The 19470-nt window shown below is 44.1% G+C and overlaps 1 protein-coding gene across 2 annotated transcripts in view; it reads right to left on the bottom strand.

Annotated features, from left to right (window-relative positions):
* SYN3 (synapsin III) overlaps nucleotides 1–19470 on the bottom strand; it is a 179259-nt gene that overhangs the window by 7753 nt on the left and 152036 nt on the right. For both annotated transcript variants that reach the window (XM_010005780.1, XM_010005779.1), the window contains 4 exons: nucleotides 14793–14935; nucleotides 9902–9976; nucleotides 6482–6584; nucleotides 869–1003 (listed from right to left, as the gene is read on the bottom strand). In XM_010005780.1, coding sequence (XP_010004082.1) covers nucleotides 869–1003; nucleotides 6482–6584; nucleotides 9902–9976; nucleotides 14793–14935 — 456 coding nt within the window. The remainder of the gene's footprint in view (nucleotides 1–868; nucleotides 1004–6481; nucleotides 6585–9901; nucleotides 9977–14792; nucleotides 14936–19470) is intronic.

Below are 19470 nucleotides of genomic sequence, written 5' to 3'. Positions count from 1 at the left end.
ATGGGCTGTCATATGACAAAGGCAGAGAGCCACTAAGAGCTTTCTCCCATTTTTTGTCTCAAGTGGAAATGGAAACTGTTCCAGTGCATTGCAGTCAGTATTATCCCTCAGCCTGTTTACTTTCCAGTACTTTCTTTTGTACAGATTTGTTGTCCTCAAATCTTTGTGCTTGGCTTTCTGCTAGATACTGAAAGAGGTGCAGCACATACATACATCTGGAGACAGATTATGTTCTGGTGTGTTTCAGTTATACAGAATTGCCACTGGGAAATGTGGCAACAAGATTAGATGCATTTGATGCTCAAATGTACATTAAGAGCATTAAGGGGTCAGTTTAAATGCAAAAAATAACAGATTCTTATATGAACTGAGCATTAGTCAAGCCTCCTACTGATGAAGGGGATGAAGGGTAACTCCAGAGAAGACAGGCTGCAGTAAGGAACAACTATTGGTGGAGATTTCCACTTTCTGTTCTGGGAAGAAGAGGTTTTTCATCAGGGATGCAAAAACTGGCATGAAATCTATCCTGCGGCATGGTGTTAGATGGAGATGAAGTTGGGCATTACAAGAACCTCTAAAAATGTCTGTTTTCAATATGACTCTATGAATTTAGCAAGCCCCACTACTGGTGTGATGTCACAGTTATATGGAAGGAGGGGAAGGGAGAGAGAGGTGCACCCTTAGGGTCACCCACTTCAAAGTGTCTATAAGAGACTTCTTTGGAAGGGCAGGAGTCAATCTATCCAATATACTCCCATATAGAACTGTTCAACTCTCTGAGTTGTCTGGCTGCCTGATACCCGCAGGGAGGAGAGAGAGAAAACAAAAGTTCAGGAAAACAACTTGTCCATAAGGTCTCCATTCATACCCAAGGCCTCAGTGGTGACGGTGTGGATCCTGCAGTGCTGGCAAGCTGAGTCATTTTGGAAACAACCAGATCAGCTATCAGTTGTCTGTCCTCTTCCACATGCTCCCCAATCAGGGGCATCGAGCTGTCCATCACCTGCCACAGGAGGGAAAACCAACAGTTAGTAAGAAGGTTTCCTGGTGGCAGATGCCTGTTCAACTCACCTCTCACATTAACCTGTTTTGTCTCTCCACATCCATGCCAACACCTAAAGCCACCACTCCCTTCCATGCTGAAACATGCTTTGTTTTCCTAGGCGTGGGATTTTGTTTAGTTTTTTAGTGTTTTTTTTTGTTGGTTTGGTTTTGTTTTTTTTTAATGACATGTACTTGCCCCAATTCTCCATCTTCCTCCCCTTCACAACTTGGAAGCCAAGCCAAGACTTCTGGTTACTGGAGACTTTCTAAATCAGCTGCAACTAAACACAGACTTTCTTCTTCACATGTCCTGAGGAGATGCTTCTGATAGATGAGGTCTTTCTGGCATTGTCCTACAGTATTTAAGGGTGATACTGTAGCAGAAAAGGCCACAGGAGAAGGGAAACAACATGCACTAAAGCCTGAGGAGATGAGAGCAACAGGGACTGGAGGAAACCAGGAAACATTTGGGATTAATCAACACAAAGCACTGCACCCTAAGAGGGGAAATAAACACCACAGATGTGTAATGAATAGGATGTCACCAAAACAACATCAACCGATGCAGGAAAGTAAACTTAATTTCTGCTTGTCTTCTTGATACTGTTGCAAGATGACAAACAAGTAGTACAACTGTGCTGGGGTGAGCTGGAAAGTGGGACTGTGGGGATGGGGCAAGGACAATTGTCAAAGGGTCTTTCTGGTAAGAAATGGTCTGACAACAACAATAATAATGAAAACACAGCAGACCCTCAGCTGTTTAGCAGCCCTAAACATAATTTTCAACAGTTCATCATAAATCAAGTGCTTTGCAAACATTAACCAAATCCCACAGGAAGAGTTGCACTATGATGAAGTTAAGATTCAGCTGGAGTAAATATAATTGTACCAAAATACCAGGGTTGCAAGAGTTTGTTTTATTTTGCTTTTATTTTTAAACCAAACATTAAAAACCCTGGAAATGCAGAGTTGAAGGTTGCATTGCTCAAGAAAGGCACTGACTCACTCTCAGATAACAATCGAAGTGCACTCCACCCCGGGGAGGCTGCAGGAGTCCACTCATGAAGTGAAGTGGAAAGTTTTTCACTCTTTTCTTTTGTTTTTAGATTTAAAGTGGGGTGAAATCAGTGAAGTGAGTTCACTGAGTTTCTATTCTTGCAGAATATTAATTTGGACTCATTTCTGTAGGTGACTCATATTAAGGCTAGAGAACCTCCTAAGGAAGAAGGTTTAACTGGGGTTCGCATGAAGAGTTGGTGTTTGTACCGATGGCCTGCTCGACCCAGGGGGCAAAGAAGGAGGTTAGAAAATGAGGTGGCAGTGCTCAGCTAAGTACACAAAGTGGCTTTTCATTCTGCTGTCTGTTTCTCTGTTAAAATCCGAGGTGAGGAAGGGAGCTCTTCTCCCGCAGTGTTGGGGAACAGCCATTTCCCGCTCGTGTCTCACTGGCCAGGAGCTTCTCGGGGCCCTCCAGCAGGTTCCTGCGGAGCTTCCCTTCCGCTCCCACCTTTAAACCTTTCCCGTTTCTTTTGGCAATTCCAGCTCACTCGTGAGGAAAGAGGTGCCAGCTCCCTGCAGAGGCACCGTGCGAGGGATCTCTCTGGCCACGAGATGATGCTGTTGCTCTGCGCAGAGCCCGGCCAGCCAAGCAAAGCTCCTGGATCGTCCCTGGCACTAACAGGGATAAAGCCCTGGTCAAAACACCCCAGACTCCTCGTTAAGGATCTTAAGGACTGCTTTCTCCTCTTTCTCTGGCAGCAATGGCTGGAGAGGAAGGGGAAGATGCTGCTTTATGAAAGGCACCGGGGGAATGAACCCTGGAGCAGGTTCCACCTGTAGCATTTGGCTACATGAACTGTAGGAGGCTGCCAATAAGGGAATGCACAATCACATGTATAATGGAAGGCCTTTGAATAAGGCAGTGAGTTCTGAGAGCAGAACGACACAGCTGATTGCCACTGAACTGGAAAGGAGCGTGAGATGTCACCTTGTCTGTCCTCTGGGAAAGGGGAATTGCTCCGTAACAGGGCAGATACAAATGCTAATGCTGAAATAAGTCAAATGGCTGAGACGAATATGTGAATCACAGACAGACTGTGCTCAACTCTTCCTGGGGAGATCACAACAGCGGGGCAAGACAAGAAGACATTGGTGCACATGGACCCAGCCTTTGTAACTGCCCTAGGTCAGTGGCTGCTCCTGATGCAGCTGCTGTTGCCTGATAAGGTGCACAAGGAAAGTGGCTGGGGAGAGAAGAGACTCAGGAAAACCCCATCCCGCTCCTCCCCCTGCACCTATCTGGTGCTGAGGCCTGAAGGCTGGACTTGTTCCATGCTCTGATGTACTGTGGAGTGCTAGGTGATTTTTACGGAAGGAGGGAAGGAAGGAAGCAGATGATGAGACGTATCAAAAGAAATGATATGGAAGTGCTGAAGAGATGGGCAGGGCTTCTTGCAGGGCAGCAAATAGCATTTCCAGTAACACAGCTGAGCTGTATAGCAGGTAAGGCTTAGCTTATCCAGCAGGAAGAATGAATCACATGGATCATTTTACTTGTCCTTCACTTGCTCCATATTTGTCAGCATAGCAGAGGTGTGGAAAATTGTTAGATTACCAAAAAAACCCCCCAAAAACCAAAACCAACCAAACAAAAAAGACAGGGGTGGGGGGGAGATTATTAAATCCTACATGCTGCTGAGCTCTTTTCAGAATCTGGCTGCTAGCAGTGGTACTGGACTTGCAGTGTTTTGAGGCTCTGGGCTTCTGATCAAGTGCTGACCATTCTTGCTGACTGTTCCCTTCAAGTGACAAAGTTCTTTAAAGCAGAGGAAAAAGAAGTACCAGCATTTATCATTTACTTTACCATGTTTTAATAGAATGAAACTTTGAAGAAATATATGGATTTATTCAAAGTTTTCAATATGAGCCATGAAAATGGTGCTCAAGTGTGCTTGTACTGTGAAAGACAGAAAAGTACTAGATTCTGCTATTTGCTATGGGAAAAGAAAAGAAGGTGAAGTTCAGGTAACAGCAAATACCATGGGTGCAAGATTGCTCTTGTGCTCTGCTGATAACTCATCTGTCTTAATCTGATTCTGTTTGCAACAAACCACTGTGATAAATCTCAGTTCACAGACCTGCCCATCACTAGCTCTGTGAATCTTTCCTAGAGAACTGCTTTGCACTGTGAAAATTAATTACTGCCTTATTTGTTCAGCCCATTTAGGCATGCTTTCTTGTAAAATGTCACAGCACACTGTTCCTTCTCATCAAGAAAAATACAACTGTCACACTGTCAATTAACTTTTTTCTCACACAATCAAAAGAAAAAAGCAAAATAAAGGATCAGTTTCAGACCACTAAAAGTGACCCAGGAAGTAGGCTGGAGGCAATTACTTACTTGTCAGCATCTCCCTCACATCTGCATAAAGCAGAAAAGGTGCCTGTTTGGCTTTGTTCTGCTCTTTGTATTTCACTACTCTACTCCTTTCCTGACAACGTCCATCAGCCTGGCATCTGAATGCCTGCTAGATGTTGGTACATCAGGCCTGCTTAATCAGGTTCTCCACTGGGCTAATGCAGCATGACCCATCTGAAGTTGATGGTTTCTTCTGATTTGTACCATATTAGGTCAGTTGCATTTTACCTTGGTCTCAGAGAGAGGAGTATTAGTGTACATTTCTCTGTGTGCAGGCTGTTAGCCTATGGATATACTTATCATCCAGTCAGTCACACACAGGGACAGATGTGAATACCCAGAGGTATACCCAGACATAGGCATATAACCCTTAAGCACAGAATTAGCCATGTGTGCACGTTCGTAGGCTTATATGCAAGAATAGATGCAAGGATTTGAAATCCACATCTCACGTCTGACCATGTATGGACACAGTCCAAATGGTCTCAGTCTTCTCTAGCAAGACTTTTTTCTTGCCTTTCCTTTCTCAGCTGCATGTGCATATACATATAAAAGTGCATGGCGAGGTGACAGCCAGCTCTGGGGGATGCTTCTCTAGGTGCTAATGAATTGCATATGGGACCAGACCCACGGGCCATGGCCCCATTCCTTCAGGAAAGACAGAGGCTCACCAGCGTTTTGTTGCTGGCAGTGTGCTTATATCACATGGCCTTTGACAGGTCGCAGCTCCCCAGGGAGCAGATACATAATGCAGGAATGTGCAGTCATTGGAGGGCTCATGTGGTTCTCATCAGAATCCCAGCTCTCAGCGGGTGGGACTGCTCTCCCACACATAGTTTTCCAGTGTGTCAGCACCCCTGCATGAAGCCATAGGCTGGCCCTGCTCATCTTCCTCAGCTGGCCTGTGTTGGTGGAGTTTACAGCAGGTCAGATGCTGTGCCTCCTTGAGTCACAGAATGACAGAAGCACTTGCTTACTTGCCAGATTTTCTCTCCCCCAGAGTGTCTCTTAAGTTTCCACTTTGATTTTTTGGCCAGCTTTTCCTTCTGTTCCCTGTTAGGATGACCTGAGTGTGCTATTTACCTCACTCCCACATCTGCCTCCTGCCCTGGCAAGGAACACATCGAACTTTAGCTCTCAATGCCACTGTCTGTCCAGCTCTGAACACAGAAGTCCGTAGTCTGCACTGCCCATGGTAACTCCGTGGTGCTTTGTCTTGCTGGTCTGTTATTGTAGCAAATGGTCTCTGGGCAAAAGATTTTAGAAAATACACCTGTTTTTTAAATTAAATTGTTCCTGCTACTTATGGACCTTTTTTTGCTACACTCTCACCATTCATTTTACTCTTTTAAATTAGGTGCAGCTAGGATTTTTTATATTGTCTTTAAAGTGATTGAAGAATGACAGGTTCATTTGGAGAGAAACAGATTTTAATGGGCTGAATCACCTGCTGGACCATTAGGCACCTGAATTCTGGTTGGAATGACTATGAAGATGTTTGTTCATGATGCTGTTGATCCCTACTACAGCTGAGAGATGTGCTGGCCTTGCAAGTGCTTAGCCTGGGAAGGATGATGCTGAGGCAATTGTGCTCGGAGAGACACCAAACTTTGGATGCTGCCAGAAACACTTGCAGGCTTGATATGTGCTTGATAAGAAGGTAGCTTCAAATTTGTCCTATGCTGGTAAGATTCTGCACTGTGGGGATCTATCAGCTAGAAAGCTGGGATGGCCAAGAAGCCTGTGGCACTCAATTTCACAGTCCACACTGAAAAATGAAAGCACTTCAACCCTGACACCTTGCTGCATACTTGCCATTTTATCTGGGACTCTAAATCAGTTTTGTGCATACCAGTGGGTCACAGCTTGGAGGATACAGGTGGGCAAGGAGGAGCAGTGACTGCTGGACCATGTACACAGGGGCTAAGTGAGCACATCGGAACACGTGAACTCTAAGGCAGCATGTTTGCAGATGCACTTCCCAAAGGAGACCTGCATTCAGTTTGCCCATGCTCTCACCTCAATGATATAGTCTTTTCCATCTTTGCTGTGGACAGCTTTGACAGCGCAGATGTCAAGACCTCCAAACATTTCTGCGCAGGCGTCTGCCCAGAGTCTGTACCTGCAGAAACCACAGAAGCATGACCTAGAATTAGCTATCATTGGGTAGTCCACCAAATACAGCCACCCATCCCATTGCCCATAGGAATACAAAGAGATTCAGTAGCTCTTTTATCGCAAGGCAGAGTTCATGTGCGTTGCTGGGTCATTGCCTCCCTCTCTGGCACAGAACATGGAACAACAACAACAACAAAGTTTCCTTTTATTTCAGTTGTTTCATTCCTGCCCTGAAAGCCACCTTAAAATTTGTTGTTCTTTTTTTTTTTTTTTTGCTCTCTCCTTGGTATTTACATCAGATCTCCAGTTGGTTGTCATTTAGCCAAGCTATAAATATTTAGCTCATTTAATCTCCCAGTAGTGTTGGCCCCTTAGAGTTTGTATTGGCTTTGCCTAAAAGCCCTCTGTTATGCAGGCAGCTTTCTCCTGATAAGATAACCTGCACATTGGGGCTGGACTAGCATCAGAAAGTGAGTGCAGCATTTAGCAAGGAGTAGCCGTCCCTGCTCTGATCTGCAATCCAGTGGCTCCTGCTTTTTACAATTTACTCTCTCAATTTCATCATTTTACAGTCTCTTGCTTCCCTTCTATCTCCTGGCTGTTGCTCTTAGCCAGGTGGTCCCATCACAAGGACCAGGCACTGCTTTGTTAGAGGGACAGCAACAGACTGCAGCCCTTTTCTCTAGCCATCCCAGGATGGGAATGTGAGCTGGTGCCTCCTTAGATATCCTGGCCTCAGAGGAGGAGAGAGAATGACAAGAGGAATATTATGGGGGGACTGCATTCTCTCTCTGTGGAAATGAGGAAGGAACGAGGCAGCCTGGTTTTATTTCCTGTGCAGCTGCACTGCAGCCCCAACCATTTCAATAAAAATAATAATCTCCAAACAGCAGACCTGTAAGCAGGACTATGACAAGATGCGGGGAGGGGAGGGAAGGCCACAGTCTTGTGAAAACACTGACATTTTGCAGACCTACAGGGACTGGGAAAAGAGCTGTTCTGGCCAAAGGACAAGTTTACAACCTTGAAGCCAGCCAGAGTCCCCATAGTTTGACAATATAATGATCAGCTTGTGTGAATACAGTGTCTGCTGGAGGAAGAAAGAATATGGCTTAAAGGACTACCACTGCACTCTTATCCCTCAGAAGGAGACCAAGCACATTCAGCCCAGCCCCCCTGAGGAAGAAAGCACCTGAGGAGGAATCAATAGTGTAAAAAGGAGGCAAACTATTGCCCATATAAACCAGGCAGGAGGCACTGCCAGCCCCCGCCCCCAGCACTGCTGTGGCCCCACACCCAGTGGCACCATCATGGGAACCACCTCTCTTCCTGAGAGACATCTCTAGGTGTCTGGGTTCAGCACCCAGGCTCAGGGAATTACTGCCCATGCCAGAGACCCAGATGTCTTTGACATTGCTGGCTCTAGGTGAGCACTGGGAAGCACCGGGGTTTCTGCTATGGAGCAGAAGAGCATATTTACACATAGGCATCAGGGGTAGCATTTGCAGAGGACTTACTACCATTTTGCCTAGTATTACCTGAACATGTCAATCCTTTGGGCTAGTGTTCAGTACAGTAGGTACTTCAGGCTGATCCTACTCATCAGAGCATTTCAGCACACTCCTGCCATGTTGCATGCACTGGTGACTTCCACATTTCAGTGGGATTTGTTGCATTTATGGCTGGATAAGCCTACAGTGGTGAAATGCTGTGCTACATCTATAAAATGAACTTTCAAAGTGCAGCATGGCAGGCTGGAAGGAAGCTTCAGCTCTGTCATGAACAAGGATGCATAATAAAAACCAGTTCCTGCAGTCTTATTGAGGGTCTTGGAGAGTCACCTGCATCATCTGATTTGGGGCTTGGCTTGGTTTCCCTGCTTCACAGAACTAAAAAGCTGCAGAGGAGACCTTAGATGATCATCTGCACAACTCTTTTAACCCCAAAGAGGAGACATTTCTCTAATCTGTTCTAAAGAGGACAGAGATTTCACATCTCCTCCAGGCAATCTATTTCTGTGCTATGCTCTCCTTACTGTTAGAAAATATAGGAAATGTTCAAACCAACCTTTTCTGCTATAATTGAAGCCCATTATGTCTTACAGTGTTGTACTAGTAATATAAAGAGTGAGTAATACCCAGCTAGCAGCCTTTTATGTATTTTAAGAACTTGTGCCCTTCAAGTTTTTTCATTTTTAGGATGAAGTGGTGTTCATATTGTAGACAACTTCTTTCACTCTATACAGCTAGTGAGAGAAAATGAACCTCTGCACTGCTGTAATATATTAATTATGCATGAATGTGCACCTCTCCTGGAAAATATCAGTAGTCTGCTAACTGGAAAAGGAGGAAAACTATATAAACAATTGATGCATTATTTTCTCACAGGCTGATTTTGTTTTCTTCTCTGAGCACTCCCTTTATTGTCCTTTGGGCTCTCTCCAGCTCATTGCTCTCATTCTTCAAATGTGGTGCCCAAACCTGGGCAGAGTCAGATTAAAAATGATACTGACAAACTGGAGGTATAATCTGAAAAAAATCTTATATTCCCTAGGGTTGAGTGCCTATACACAGTCTGTGGATTCTAGAAATCTACAAATTATCTATTTAAAGAAACAGGATGGAAAACAAGTTACTTGACAGCAGTTCTGCAGAGTAGAGTTTGGGAATTACAGCAAAGTGAAAGTTACCATGAGTCAACAGTGTCATGCAGTGGCAATATTGGTAATTATCACAGTCATTTGGTGATATTGAAACACCATCTGCAAACTTGAGTCTGTAAGATGCACAAGGCAATTTCTTCTGTCCTGTTCAGCAGTGAGACTTTAGCTAAAACACTGTCCACTTTTGTGAGACTACTGGAAAAAAGCATTTTCAACACTTCAGATGACAGATTTTTCCCTCTGTTGAGCAGAAGAAAAACACTTTTCTGTGTCTGCCTCTCATTAGTAATGCACTTAGAATAACTTCTTGTTGCTTCTTGTTTTGTGCTGTGACCTTTCTGATTTTATCCCTACATGTTTGTGCTTGTGTGCTTGACCTTAGTATGCTGGTCTTGTTTCCTGTGGCTATATTCACTGAAGATCTAATGATTTAGCAATGTTGGTCTCTAGCTGTACTTCCAGTCTGTTCTCAAAAATAGGACAGTTTGCCTTTGTGCCCTTAGTATTTTTTTAAGGAAACACTCGGTCTTTTAAACTTCTTTATCCAACCTCCCAGGAGACCTCACTTACCAGTTCTCTCAGTTAACCAAAGTCTGCAATACAATTCCTCCCTTCTAACCCAAGAATAGCTAATACTGTCTTGAAACCCTCTTCCTTACCTCTCTGTCATTGCAATCTGTTCTAGCATCGCAGAACCTGTGTTTGCCTTCCAGTTTCCAGAGATGGACGTCCTCCTAGGAAAACAAACCAAAAGCATAACCTGAACATGAAAATATACTCCTGCCCCATCCTCCCTCATACTACAGTTCCCATTCTTGACTTAGTGCTTGTACAGGAGGTGATGAGGTGAGGTTTTTCCTCACAGAAGCCTTTCTAAATCCTGCCTCAACAACAAGCCATACAGGATATGTTGTTCAGATTCCGGAACGACTGAATGAGGAGTTAGACAGGGAAACCTCTAAGGAATCTTGAGCACACATCAAACTCTGTCAGTACTTTCTTTCTTTATATATCCATCTCAGGAGAGCTGAAATGTCTGTAGGAGATCTCTGGGATAATCACCCTTGTGTTTGGCATCCTCCATCTGTGGAAGAGCAAATCTCCAGATAAATATCTGCCTGAGCAGCTTCACAAATATCAGCTATGACACTGTGGGTCTCCCTAACTTTGACTCCAATTGTACTGGTTTAATAGAAAATATGATTATACTCTCCTTTCACTGACTTTTCATTGACCTACCTGTGGCTCACTGTATCTGGACTTGGAGAATTTATAATTGTGAAATGGTTGGAGTCTTGTTAGCTGCAACTGATGGTGAATTTTCAGAAAAGATACTGTTTCTGGCAAATGCTGGGTTTCATCATTATCCCTCAAGGAGTGAAAAGAATTCCTTTTCTTGACTTTAGGCACAGGGCAAACATTGGACAGCTTGTTGCAACAACATTGCACAGATAACCCTGGCATAGTGTAGAAGCTAGGACATATCAACATGCAGACAGGATACATCCAGGGAGCATCTCCACACTGAAGGAGATTAAGGTAGAGATTTAGGAGGGGGGTATGAACTATGATCTAGCACTTCAACATGAGGTTTTGGGAACTCTCTGTGCCAGTTCTCTCACCTTTTCCACATGAAAAAGAGACTCTGAACTTGCAAAACTATGTGTAGTGGTGGTAATACTGTTGTCCTGCTAGACTGTAAACCTGGATCATTATAGTTGGCTACCTGAGTTTCCCCTTAACTCTGATAAGGGACTGCCTGGTGTCCTTTTCCCATTTCTCTTCTAAAGTGCTATGTATAGTTGCTGTACAATTTAAATGGTCTTTGCAGCCCATAGTTAAAAGACTAGGAGTGGGGCCAAAGGAACAGGATTATTGTGTTGAATAACTGTGTTTCCATACAGCTGACTCCTGTCATTTGTTCCCTTCATCCACTGTCTGTCTTCCTGCCCTCTACTTTCTAAGCAAAGGTATGATTTTTCTCCTCAGGCTTTGACTGTTGTGAGCTCTTTGATGACATGTAAGGTCAGTGTTCAACCAGCAGCCTCTCTTTCTTTTTTTTTTTTTTAACATGGGATTCTTAGAATTATGTTTTTCAGCTACTCTGGGAAGAGCTACTCTTTTTTAATATTTAGGTTCAAAAAATTGCCCTGCTGTGGCAGATGGCATCCAAAATCCCATTACTACTGATGAGAACTCCTGGAGTCTGATTAGTGACAAGATGATTGGATATCAGGGTTTAGAAAATGTACCTGGCATACAAATTGTAAGTAGCTGTGTCATCCCTAAGCAAATAAAAACACAGCTATTCAGTTTTTCAAGGAAATTTGGTGTGGGAAAGCTCCCAAAATAAGAACTCTGCTCTGGTTATTTTGACTGATTGATTTGACTTGTTTATACCTACCTATTTCCAGCCAATACTGGGCATAAGATGTAAAATATTTCTCTCAGCTGTGTCCATAACTTTCCTTTTTAAAAGGGAACTTCTCTGTTTTTAAATGGAAAAGCTTTGTTTGAAGCCCTCCAGACCAGTCACTGAATTTCTACAATACAGCCTCTGTCAAGATAATTATTTTCCAAGCATGTCTGAACAGTTCAGGTGTCAAGTGTGCCACCAAATTCTTCTTCTTTAACTTCTTGTGTCCAACCTGATGTGGAAAAGGAGGCCAAAAAGAAAGATCTTTCCCTAAGGGTGCCCTGCCTCAAACTCCATTTCTCTCAGGACTCAAAGTGTTTCCAACAATCCTAAATATCAGGGGGCTGCATCACTGTATGGTCAGCATCTTAAAGCAAAGGGTCTCAAGGTGTTAGAGATCAGTATACCAAGCAGATTTGTGACCAAAACACCTTCAGCTTTTCTTAGGGTAAGTGAATAGATGAGCAGATCACGGGCTGTTGGCATCTTATACTCACCATCTCCAACTGGGCCATCTAAGTCTAAAAGTAGCTGTAGTTTGCACACAGTTGGAGTTGTAGCCCCTGCAGAGCATATTGAACCATATTTGAGGTGACAAAATCAGAAGTCACACTCATAGAACTAGAAAGGAAAGAATATTAGCCTCTTATTAAGGGCCAATGGCAAGGAATATCCTATCCCTGAAAGTCAGCAGCTGCTGCCTTCATGGGAAGTGAACATTTCATGAATCTTACCTGGAACTGATGCCTCTGATTGCCCTTAGTTGGGATGAGGATGGAAGTATAATTTCTGCCCCAATTTGCCTTGCCACGTGAGCATTGTTTGTGTTTTCTCTTCACCAGTATTACAATGACAGTGAAATGCATTTAGTGGAATTTTAGGCATGTATCACATGCTGCTTATCGGCTGTTTTGAGACTGGCCCAAGCCGTGGGCTAAGTAGGTGTTGGTTAGTAGTGTAAATCTGGAGTCACTGCACTGAAGTCAATGGGAAACTGAACTCAAGCCTTGGGTCATGGGCTGGAAGGAAGTGCATTGAGCATCTGGGGCAGGGAGGAATGCATGAGTCATCCTGCAGCATCCTCCCTTGGGCAGATGCTTGCTGCAAAATAAACATATTTTGGAGAATTTTGGAACACAGTCTTCTCTCAGAAGTAAGGGGGCTTTTAAAGTCTGTATGTGTGGGTGAAGGTATAAAAATACTGGGTAGATTCCATGGCTCACAGATGAAAGCAATTCACATAGTATGACGCTTCTGCTAATTGCTGTTATGGCTCAGATTTGCTAGCATGACTAATGATTTTGAATCTTCTACTTGAGACACTAGTGAGAGCTCTGATATTTTGGGTGATTTTACCTCTGTCTTTGGAAACAGTAGGGACTTAATAATATCAAAGAAATAACCTTCTATTCTGTCTGATGCTGGGAGAGAAGGAATAGCCCCTGATGGGACTGACTATCCCACTGTCCCAAGCTCACATCCATAAAGGGCTCTCTCAATATAAGTCAACCTTCTGTGTTAGCAAGTCACTGGGTTAATTTTGCTGTTTGTTTTCTTTGCTAATAAGCTTCATTTCTTATGAAGGTGTTTCCCATTCATGGCTGTTTTCATGTGAAAACATTTTTCATTTAGCAAACAATTGTTTGCGCAGCTAGATTCCCAAGTGGGATTAGCTCTTAGTGTGACTGCTTTCTTTGCCTAATCATCTGGTATTATAGTGAGTGTGAATAATAAACAGGGAGAGGATATGGTCAGGCTAACTGGGCCTTTGTTTCACTTAGACGCAGGCTGGGAGCAGGTTCTGGAGCCAAGGCTGGGTACATTGGCAAGAATAGGGAATTTTAATTGATATTTTAAACCTTCCTTCCTTTGGCCAATTTGATCCAGACTCCCTGAGCTGTTAATGTAGTATTAGGCAACTGTGCTATTGTTGACCTGATCAGATTAAAAACAAATTTTCTCCCATTGAGTTCACATGAAGTAACTGAGTGTCCCACAGCTCCTTCCCATGAAGTGTGACTCAGTCATTATCTAGTTTACTTAAATACCTCTGTGCTAGGAATCCAACTGGGAATTTTAGGCAGCTATAGCTGAAAAATATGTGATCATGTACATTTGATTATCTTATTTAACTACATTTCACCAGAACTATAGCCTGGGGGTTTGTCAACATGGACCCAGAACTCAGTGTTGCAGTTGTTACGTAACATATGAAATTTAGCTGGTGACCTGAAGAATGTACTGCTGGAGCTGTCTCCTTGTCCAGAATTTTGTGGCTGGAGAAGGAGCTTCTGGAGAAGCTGTGGTGTTTGGCTTTTCTCATCTACTGCTTTGCAGTAAGAAACAGGTGTCTTACTGACTCATGTTGTTACAATTTTAATTGAGCTTGATGACTACTTAAGTTTGGCTGAATGCTTTCAAATAATTTGAAACATACCACCATTGAGTGTTGTTTTCATGCCACCTCTCTCTCTACCCCACAGGGCAGGGAGGAGCTTTGGGGCACCCACAAAAATGTCTTTCCTTCTGTCCCTCCTTTGAAGCTCCTAGGCTTCAAGGAGCATACATGCAAAATGCTTATAGAAATCCTGCATGTTGGCCAGACTGAGGCCATTTGTACTTAGTGCTGTGTGCTCCTCATGTCCTTGTATGATTGCCGTGCCATGATATCCAGCTGGGGAGATGATGTGATGTTGGTATGGGTTGGCCACTGTAGGATTCCATGAGTTGCATCTGGCTCAGTTTTTTTTATTTTTTCCCCCAGGTGAGAAGGTGGTGGGTTCAGCTGTCACTACAGTGTACTGGGAGCTGAAGGATTTTGCTGGGATAGTTGAGCATTTCCACAGCAGGAGGGAGAAGTGATAGGTGATGGCAGAGCACAGTTGTTATTGTGGGAGCTAAGTGAATCTCAGAAACAGGTAGAGAAAGATTTACCTTCCAGAAACAATGAGCTGATTTTGACTAAAGGAGAAGATAATCGGTGGATGAGGGATCTGGGTTCAGAGGTGGGAGGAAAACAGCAGGGCTATTTTTCAAGGAAATTCTTACTGCTGCCCAGAGCAGACACTGACTGAATCACATCCACAGCACTGTCTCCCCCTCCAAGTCTCACTCCATCCTAGCCACACACTCACATGTAAGCCTTGTAGTTGCTGCCAATTTTCTGGATTCGGATGTCGTACTTGGAGTCAATGAAGGGCTCAGCGGTGGCGTAGGTTTTTGCCATGGCTACTATGCTGGCCATGTCCCGGAAGTCGTGCTGGTTCTCAACTTTGACCTTGATTGCCAAAATGCCATGAAAAAGTGACAAGAGCAAAAAAAGAACAGCAAGACTTTGTGAGCAGAAGTCATCTCTATGCCTGAACAGCACAATATCAGTTAAAACCCACACAGACGGAGCTGAGGCAGAGCAGGAATTGTGTGATTTAAAGAGAGAAGTTCCCTACAACAACCCAGCCCAGGGCGAATCAACCCCTTTCTCTTTCCTTGTGCACAAGCCCTGGTAAACCTGGCACCAAGGAGACAGCTAGACCTTTGCCCATATGGCTCTTGCTAATGATCTTGGGTTTTACCGTGTTTCAGAAAAAAAATTGATCTCTTAAGGGATATTACTGCATTCAAACATTGGAGCTGCTGTTTCCCATGTTGAGATGGATGAAAACAGGTGGGTTAGGGTCAGGGTCTCAGGTGGTCAGGAAATATAAACCAATGGTAGGGAATCAACAAGAGAGCTGGTTGCCTGCCACCTCTAGGCTGCAATTCCCTGGTATTTCACTTTACCCTCCTCCAGTTTGTTTGGGTTTTTTTTTGTCTTTTTGAGGAGCAGTATAGGTCTCCTGGCTGGAAGCAAGTTCTGAAGAAAAAGGATATTTCTGGGGGAGCCTGTGATTCTTGGGGAGATTTGTGTGAGTGTAATGCTATGGGTACGTGTGGTACATCTGGTTGGGTGTTAAACTGGAGTTGCACTTGGAAGTGAGAGGGCAGTGGCCTGTAACCTGGAGATTTTATGAGAAACTGGCTTTTCATAGATTCATATTCAGTTATTAGAAATGCTCTGTATCTTATTTAAAAAACAAAACAAAACAAAGCACCAAAACAGTGGCACCTGTAATGATACAGTTGCATCTCTGCAAAAGCTCATTGTTTTGAGAGAGTAAAACTGAACAAGTAGGTAGCATGAACCTACTTGTAGGTAGTGAACAACTCATTAATATTATCAACCTAGTCTTCAGTTTATTGGCAAAAACCTGCTTGCTGCATCAGAGGAACCTGTGCAATTCTTGTTCCCTAAAGTAGAACAGATGCAGGAAGGGTGGGTTAATTGGTGGAAAAAAGACCAACATGGTGTGAAAAGAGTGAGCGAGTGACTTTCTTGACCCACTACCTACACTTTGTACTTTGCTAACACTTTGAGGCCACAGTTGGGGATTGCAAGCCTGCTTTGCTAAGTGTCTACATGATCAGGACAATTGCTAGGTCTCTGCCCTAGAAGAGCTTCTTAGTTGCGTCAGCATGTGTGTGTCAAAGGAAGGTGATGCCAGACTATGTGGAGCCGGCTGAAGGAAACGCCTGCAATGGTATTTGGTGTTTCTTTGCAAAGAACAAACAAGTGGCTTTACATATCTGCCTTTCAACCATGAGAGGGCAGGAGCCATCTTCACTAGAGAACAGAGGACAAGCTTGTTTCTAAACTGTCTTATTCTGTACAGACAGCTTTTTGTAAGCACCAGTTGTAACAGAAGCCAGAGATACAGCCCCATCCAGGTGCAGAAAAGCTCTTGAGAACTGGACAGGTTGTGGGGAAGGTAAAAGTGCAACTAGTTTGACCTGTGACCATTTCTAGATACCTGAATAAGAAAAAAAAAAAAAAGCAAAACAACAAAAAAACCTGGTCTTTGCTTTTCCTTTTGCTGAACCCCAAATATCCATAGTCCTCCTCCCTTTTCCTACAGTGAGGGTTGTGCTCTTCCTATTCAGGAACTGCTGAGAAATGGAGCAGAAGAAGATGACAATCATCTTTGAGGTGGGAGGGTAGGGAAAAAAAAAAGAAAAAGAATTAACAAACACGAAGGGGAGATGTAAAGGCAACCATTGCATATCATCCAGGAAGAGCAGCCTTGCTCTGAGCTGTGTTGTTCCCCTCTGTATCTGAGTGGGGTTGCGTGCAGCGCCAGCTCCTCCTGACACGGCAGGGCAGGGTGAAGCAGTAGGAAAGCCCTGGAGGTGGCAGGGGAGAGGGGTAGGGGAGCACCTCCCATGGGAGAGCCCCCAGCCTGACCATGGCTCACAAAACCCCAGGGGGGAGGATTTTACTGTATTGGGGCGGAGTATTTTTGCTGCACTGATAAGAGCAGCGCTGGGCTGAATGACATCAAGCCAGAGAGCCCCACCCAGATGAGATGATGGCAGGAGGGACTGCGCAGGCAGGTGATGCAGGGTGTTACGGCATTTTCTCCTGAACCCTTTTGGCAATGGGAAAAGACAGAAGCCATTATATAATTACCTATTTGGAACAAGGGCACTTGCAGGATCTGAAACAAAGTGCTGTGCTTGTGCCACAGATGTCTTTGGGCTCTGACTGAAACATTTACATTCCCAGCCCAGAAACCTTTGTCCCAGAGGCAGAGGAAGGGATACTGCTTCCCTCTTCACATTGGAATTAGACTGAATTGTTATTGCTAGAAACCAGCTGTGTGCTTGTCTTGTTCAATGGGATTTCTTCTCAAAAACACTGCATGCTATGGAAAGGAAGAGTCCATTTCTCCCTCCTCTCCATTTCCCTCTCCCCATGGGGAGAGAGGAAAAGCACTTGGTGTTTTCTCCAGACGATTTTTGGCCGGGTAAACAGTTAAAGGGGGGGGGAATGGGACTCAATGAGGACACAAAGTAAGAAATTAAAAGCAAAGACTACTCCCACAGGGCTACAACACTGCACAGCCCTCAGGACATAGCTCTGCCATCTTGCCTGACCCATGCCAGAGCCCTCCCTGTGGTCTTTTCAGAGAAAGCACCTCACAAAGGTCCCCTTTTAGGAGATCACAGCCTTATTTCCCACCAGGCATCAAAATAATCACCACCCCAAAGCTGAAATCTGAGCCACCATTTGTTAATTGTTAGAGCTGGCCAAATTTGACAAAATAACAGCCATGTCCTGGGTTAACACTAGTTTAGTCCAGGGTGCAGTTATTACTTCATAAACAGGAAGCACTCGAGTTACAGTCAAATTAGATTTATATTCCTCCCTTATCTACCAAGCCTGCCATTTTATTAATTTTCTACTTTTAAATTTTGTATAATTCATTTCCTCCTGCTATGTAACCCTTTTACATGTCAATAAAATATCCATTCTTCTAAGAGGAGAAAAAACCTTTGAGATAACTGAAGCCAGGGGGGATGTAGTGTGACGCCAGAGGCATTATTTAAGAAGGGACTATTAAAAATCATTCTAGAGCAAACAGTTACCAATTTATCTAATAAGTGATAAATCTGTTTTACTAAAATGGCAGGTTGGCCAATGCATGAAACTGAGAAAAGAAGCTGGAAAGAGATCAACAGGAAGCCATTTCTCTCTCTCTTTCTCTTTTTTTTTTTTTTTTTTTTTTTTCACCCTTCTTTGGACAAATGCAATATCCCATTAGGTGCTTAGAGGAGAGCAAACAGTGAGTGCAAACACAGCCCCTGCCCTGGCAGTCTGTTTGCTTAGCTGCACTGGCTGTTTGACCAGCAATAGACTCATTCTGGAGCCATCAGCTGCTGTTTGCTGTAGCATTTTAGTGACCTGTTGCAAAGAGTTTGGGCCAATGTGCTGACAAATGCCTCTTCTGAGTAAGAAAGCTCCCCAGGAGAGTCCCTGCTTCCCTTCTGGCTCTCTTCTCTAACCCAGGCACTGGCTGTGCCCTAGCATGCTCCTTGTTGCTGCATTGGAGAAGGGAATCTGGCTGGACCTCTGAGAATGTGCTCACACAGATGTGACCATCCCTTTGCCCTCTGGTGGCATCTCAGAAGCTGATACTACATGACTTGGTGCCTGTTCTTATCCTTATCCTACACAAGAGGCAGTGATCTTGCTGCCTTTGGCTGGAGAAGTGGTCTGAGGGACAGATCAGGAAGAAACACCTCTGTCCCATCCCTGCCGTGGACCTTCTTTTCAAGCTTTCCTGCAAGATGCGATTTTGGAGACTGCATCCCGGCATTGTTAAAAACCCACTCTGCTTATTTCCCAGACAGTCTGAGACACCCCTGAGCACAGATTCCTTCAGTGAGGGGCCTAGGCAGAAATTTCTGCTTCCACTATCTTTTGGTTCCCAAATCTACTGCCTCTTGTATATCCCAGATGTTCCTGGACACCAGGGTCCCAAGGCTACAGCCTTCCTCTTCCATCTTTAGCCTAAGAACTGCCAAGTATTGCCTCACAGTCCCCTTTTGCTTTCATTAGTTATGTGGCCACATAGAAAAATAGTCAGCCAAAGTGGTGTAATTATAGTTGTTTGCTAGGGATGCCTGAGCCATGCTTCTCTGACTGTCATCCAGAGTTAAATCTGCCCCACAGGTTAAACACACACCACTTTGGAGATGGTTTGCAGAAGCATTTTCTGTGTCCAAACTGGAGTTAGAAGCAGGTTCAGCTGAAAGGTAAGTGTCCAAGACTTGGCAACAGAGTGTTTAACTGGGTCTTGGTAGGCTTGTGAAAATGCCTGAGTGTTTTCCTCCAGAGGAACTGGCATGGCCACACAAAGCTTGTGATTTTTTTGACTGTCTTGACCTGTGCTTACCCTTTCTGTAGTGACTTTGTCATTTTGGGACAGCAGGTCT

Source organism: Chaetura pelagica, unplaced genomic scaffold, assembly GCF_000747805.2.
Source record: "Chaetura pelagica isolate M959 unplaced genomic scaffold, ChaPel_1.0 scaffold79, whole genome shotgun sequence".
NCBI classification, from domain to species: domain Eukaryota; kingdom Metazoa; phylum Chordata; class Aves; order Apodiformes; family Apodidae; genus Chaetura; species Chaetura pelagica.
This window is presented reverse-complemented; position numbering and strand designations above follow the sequence as displayed.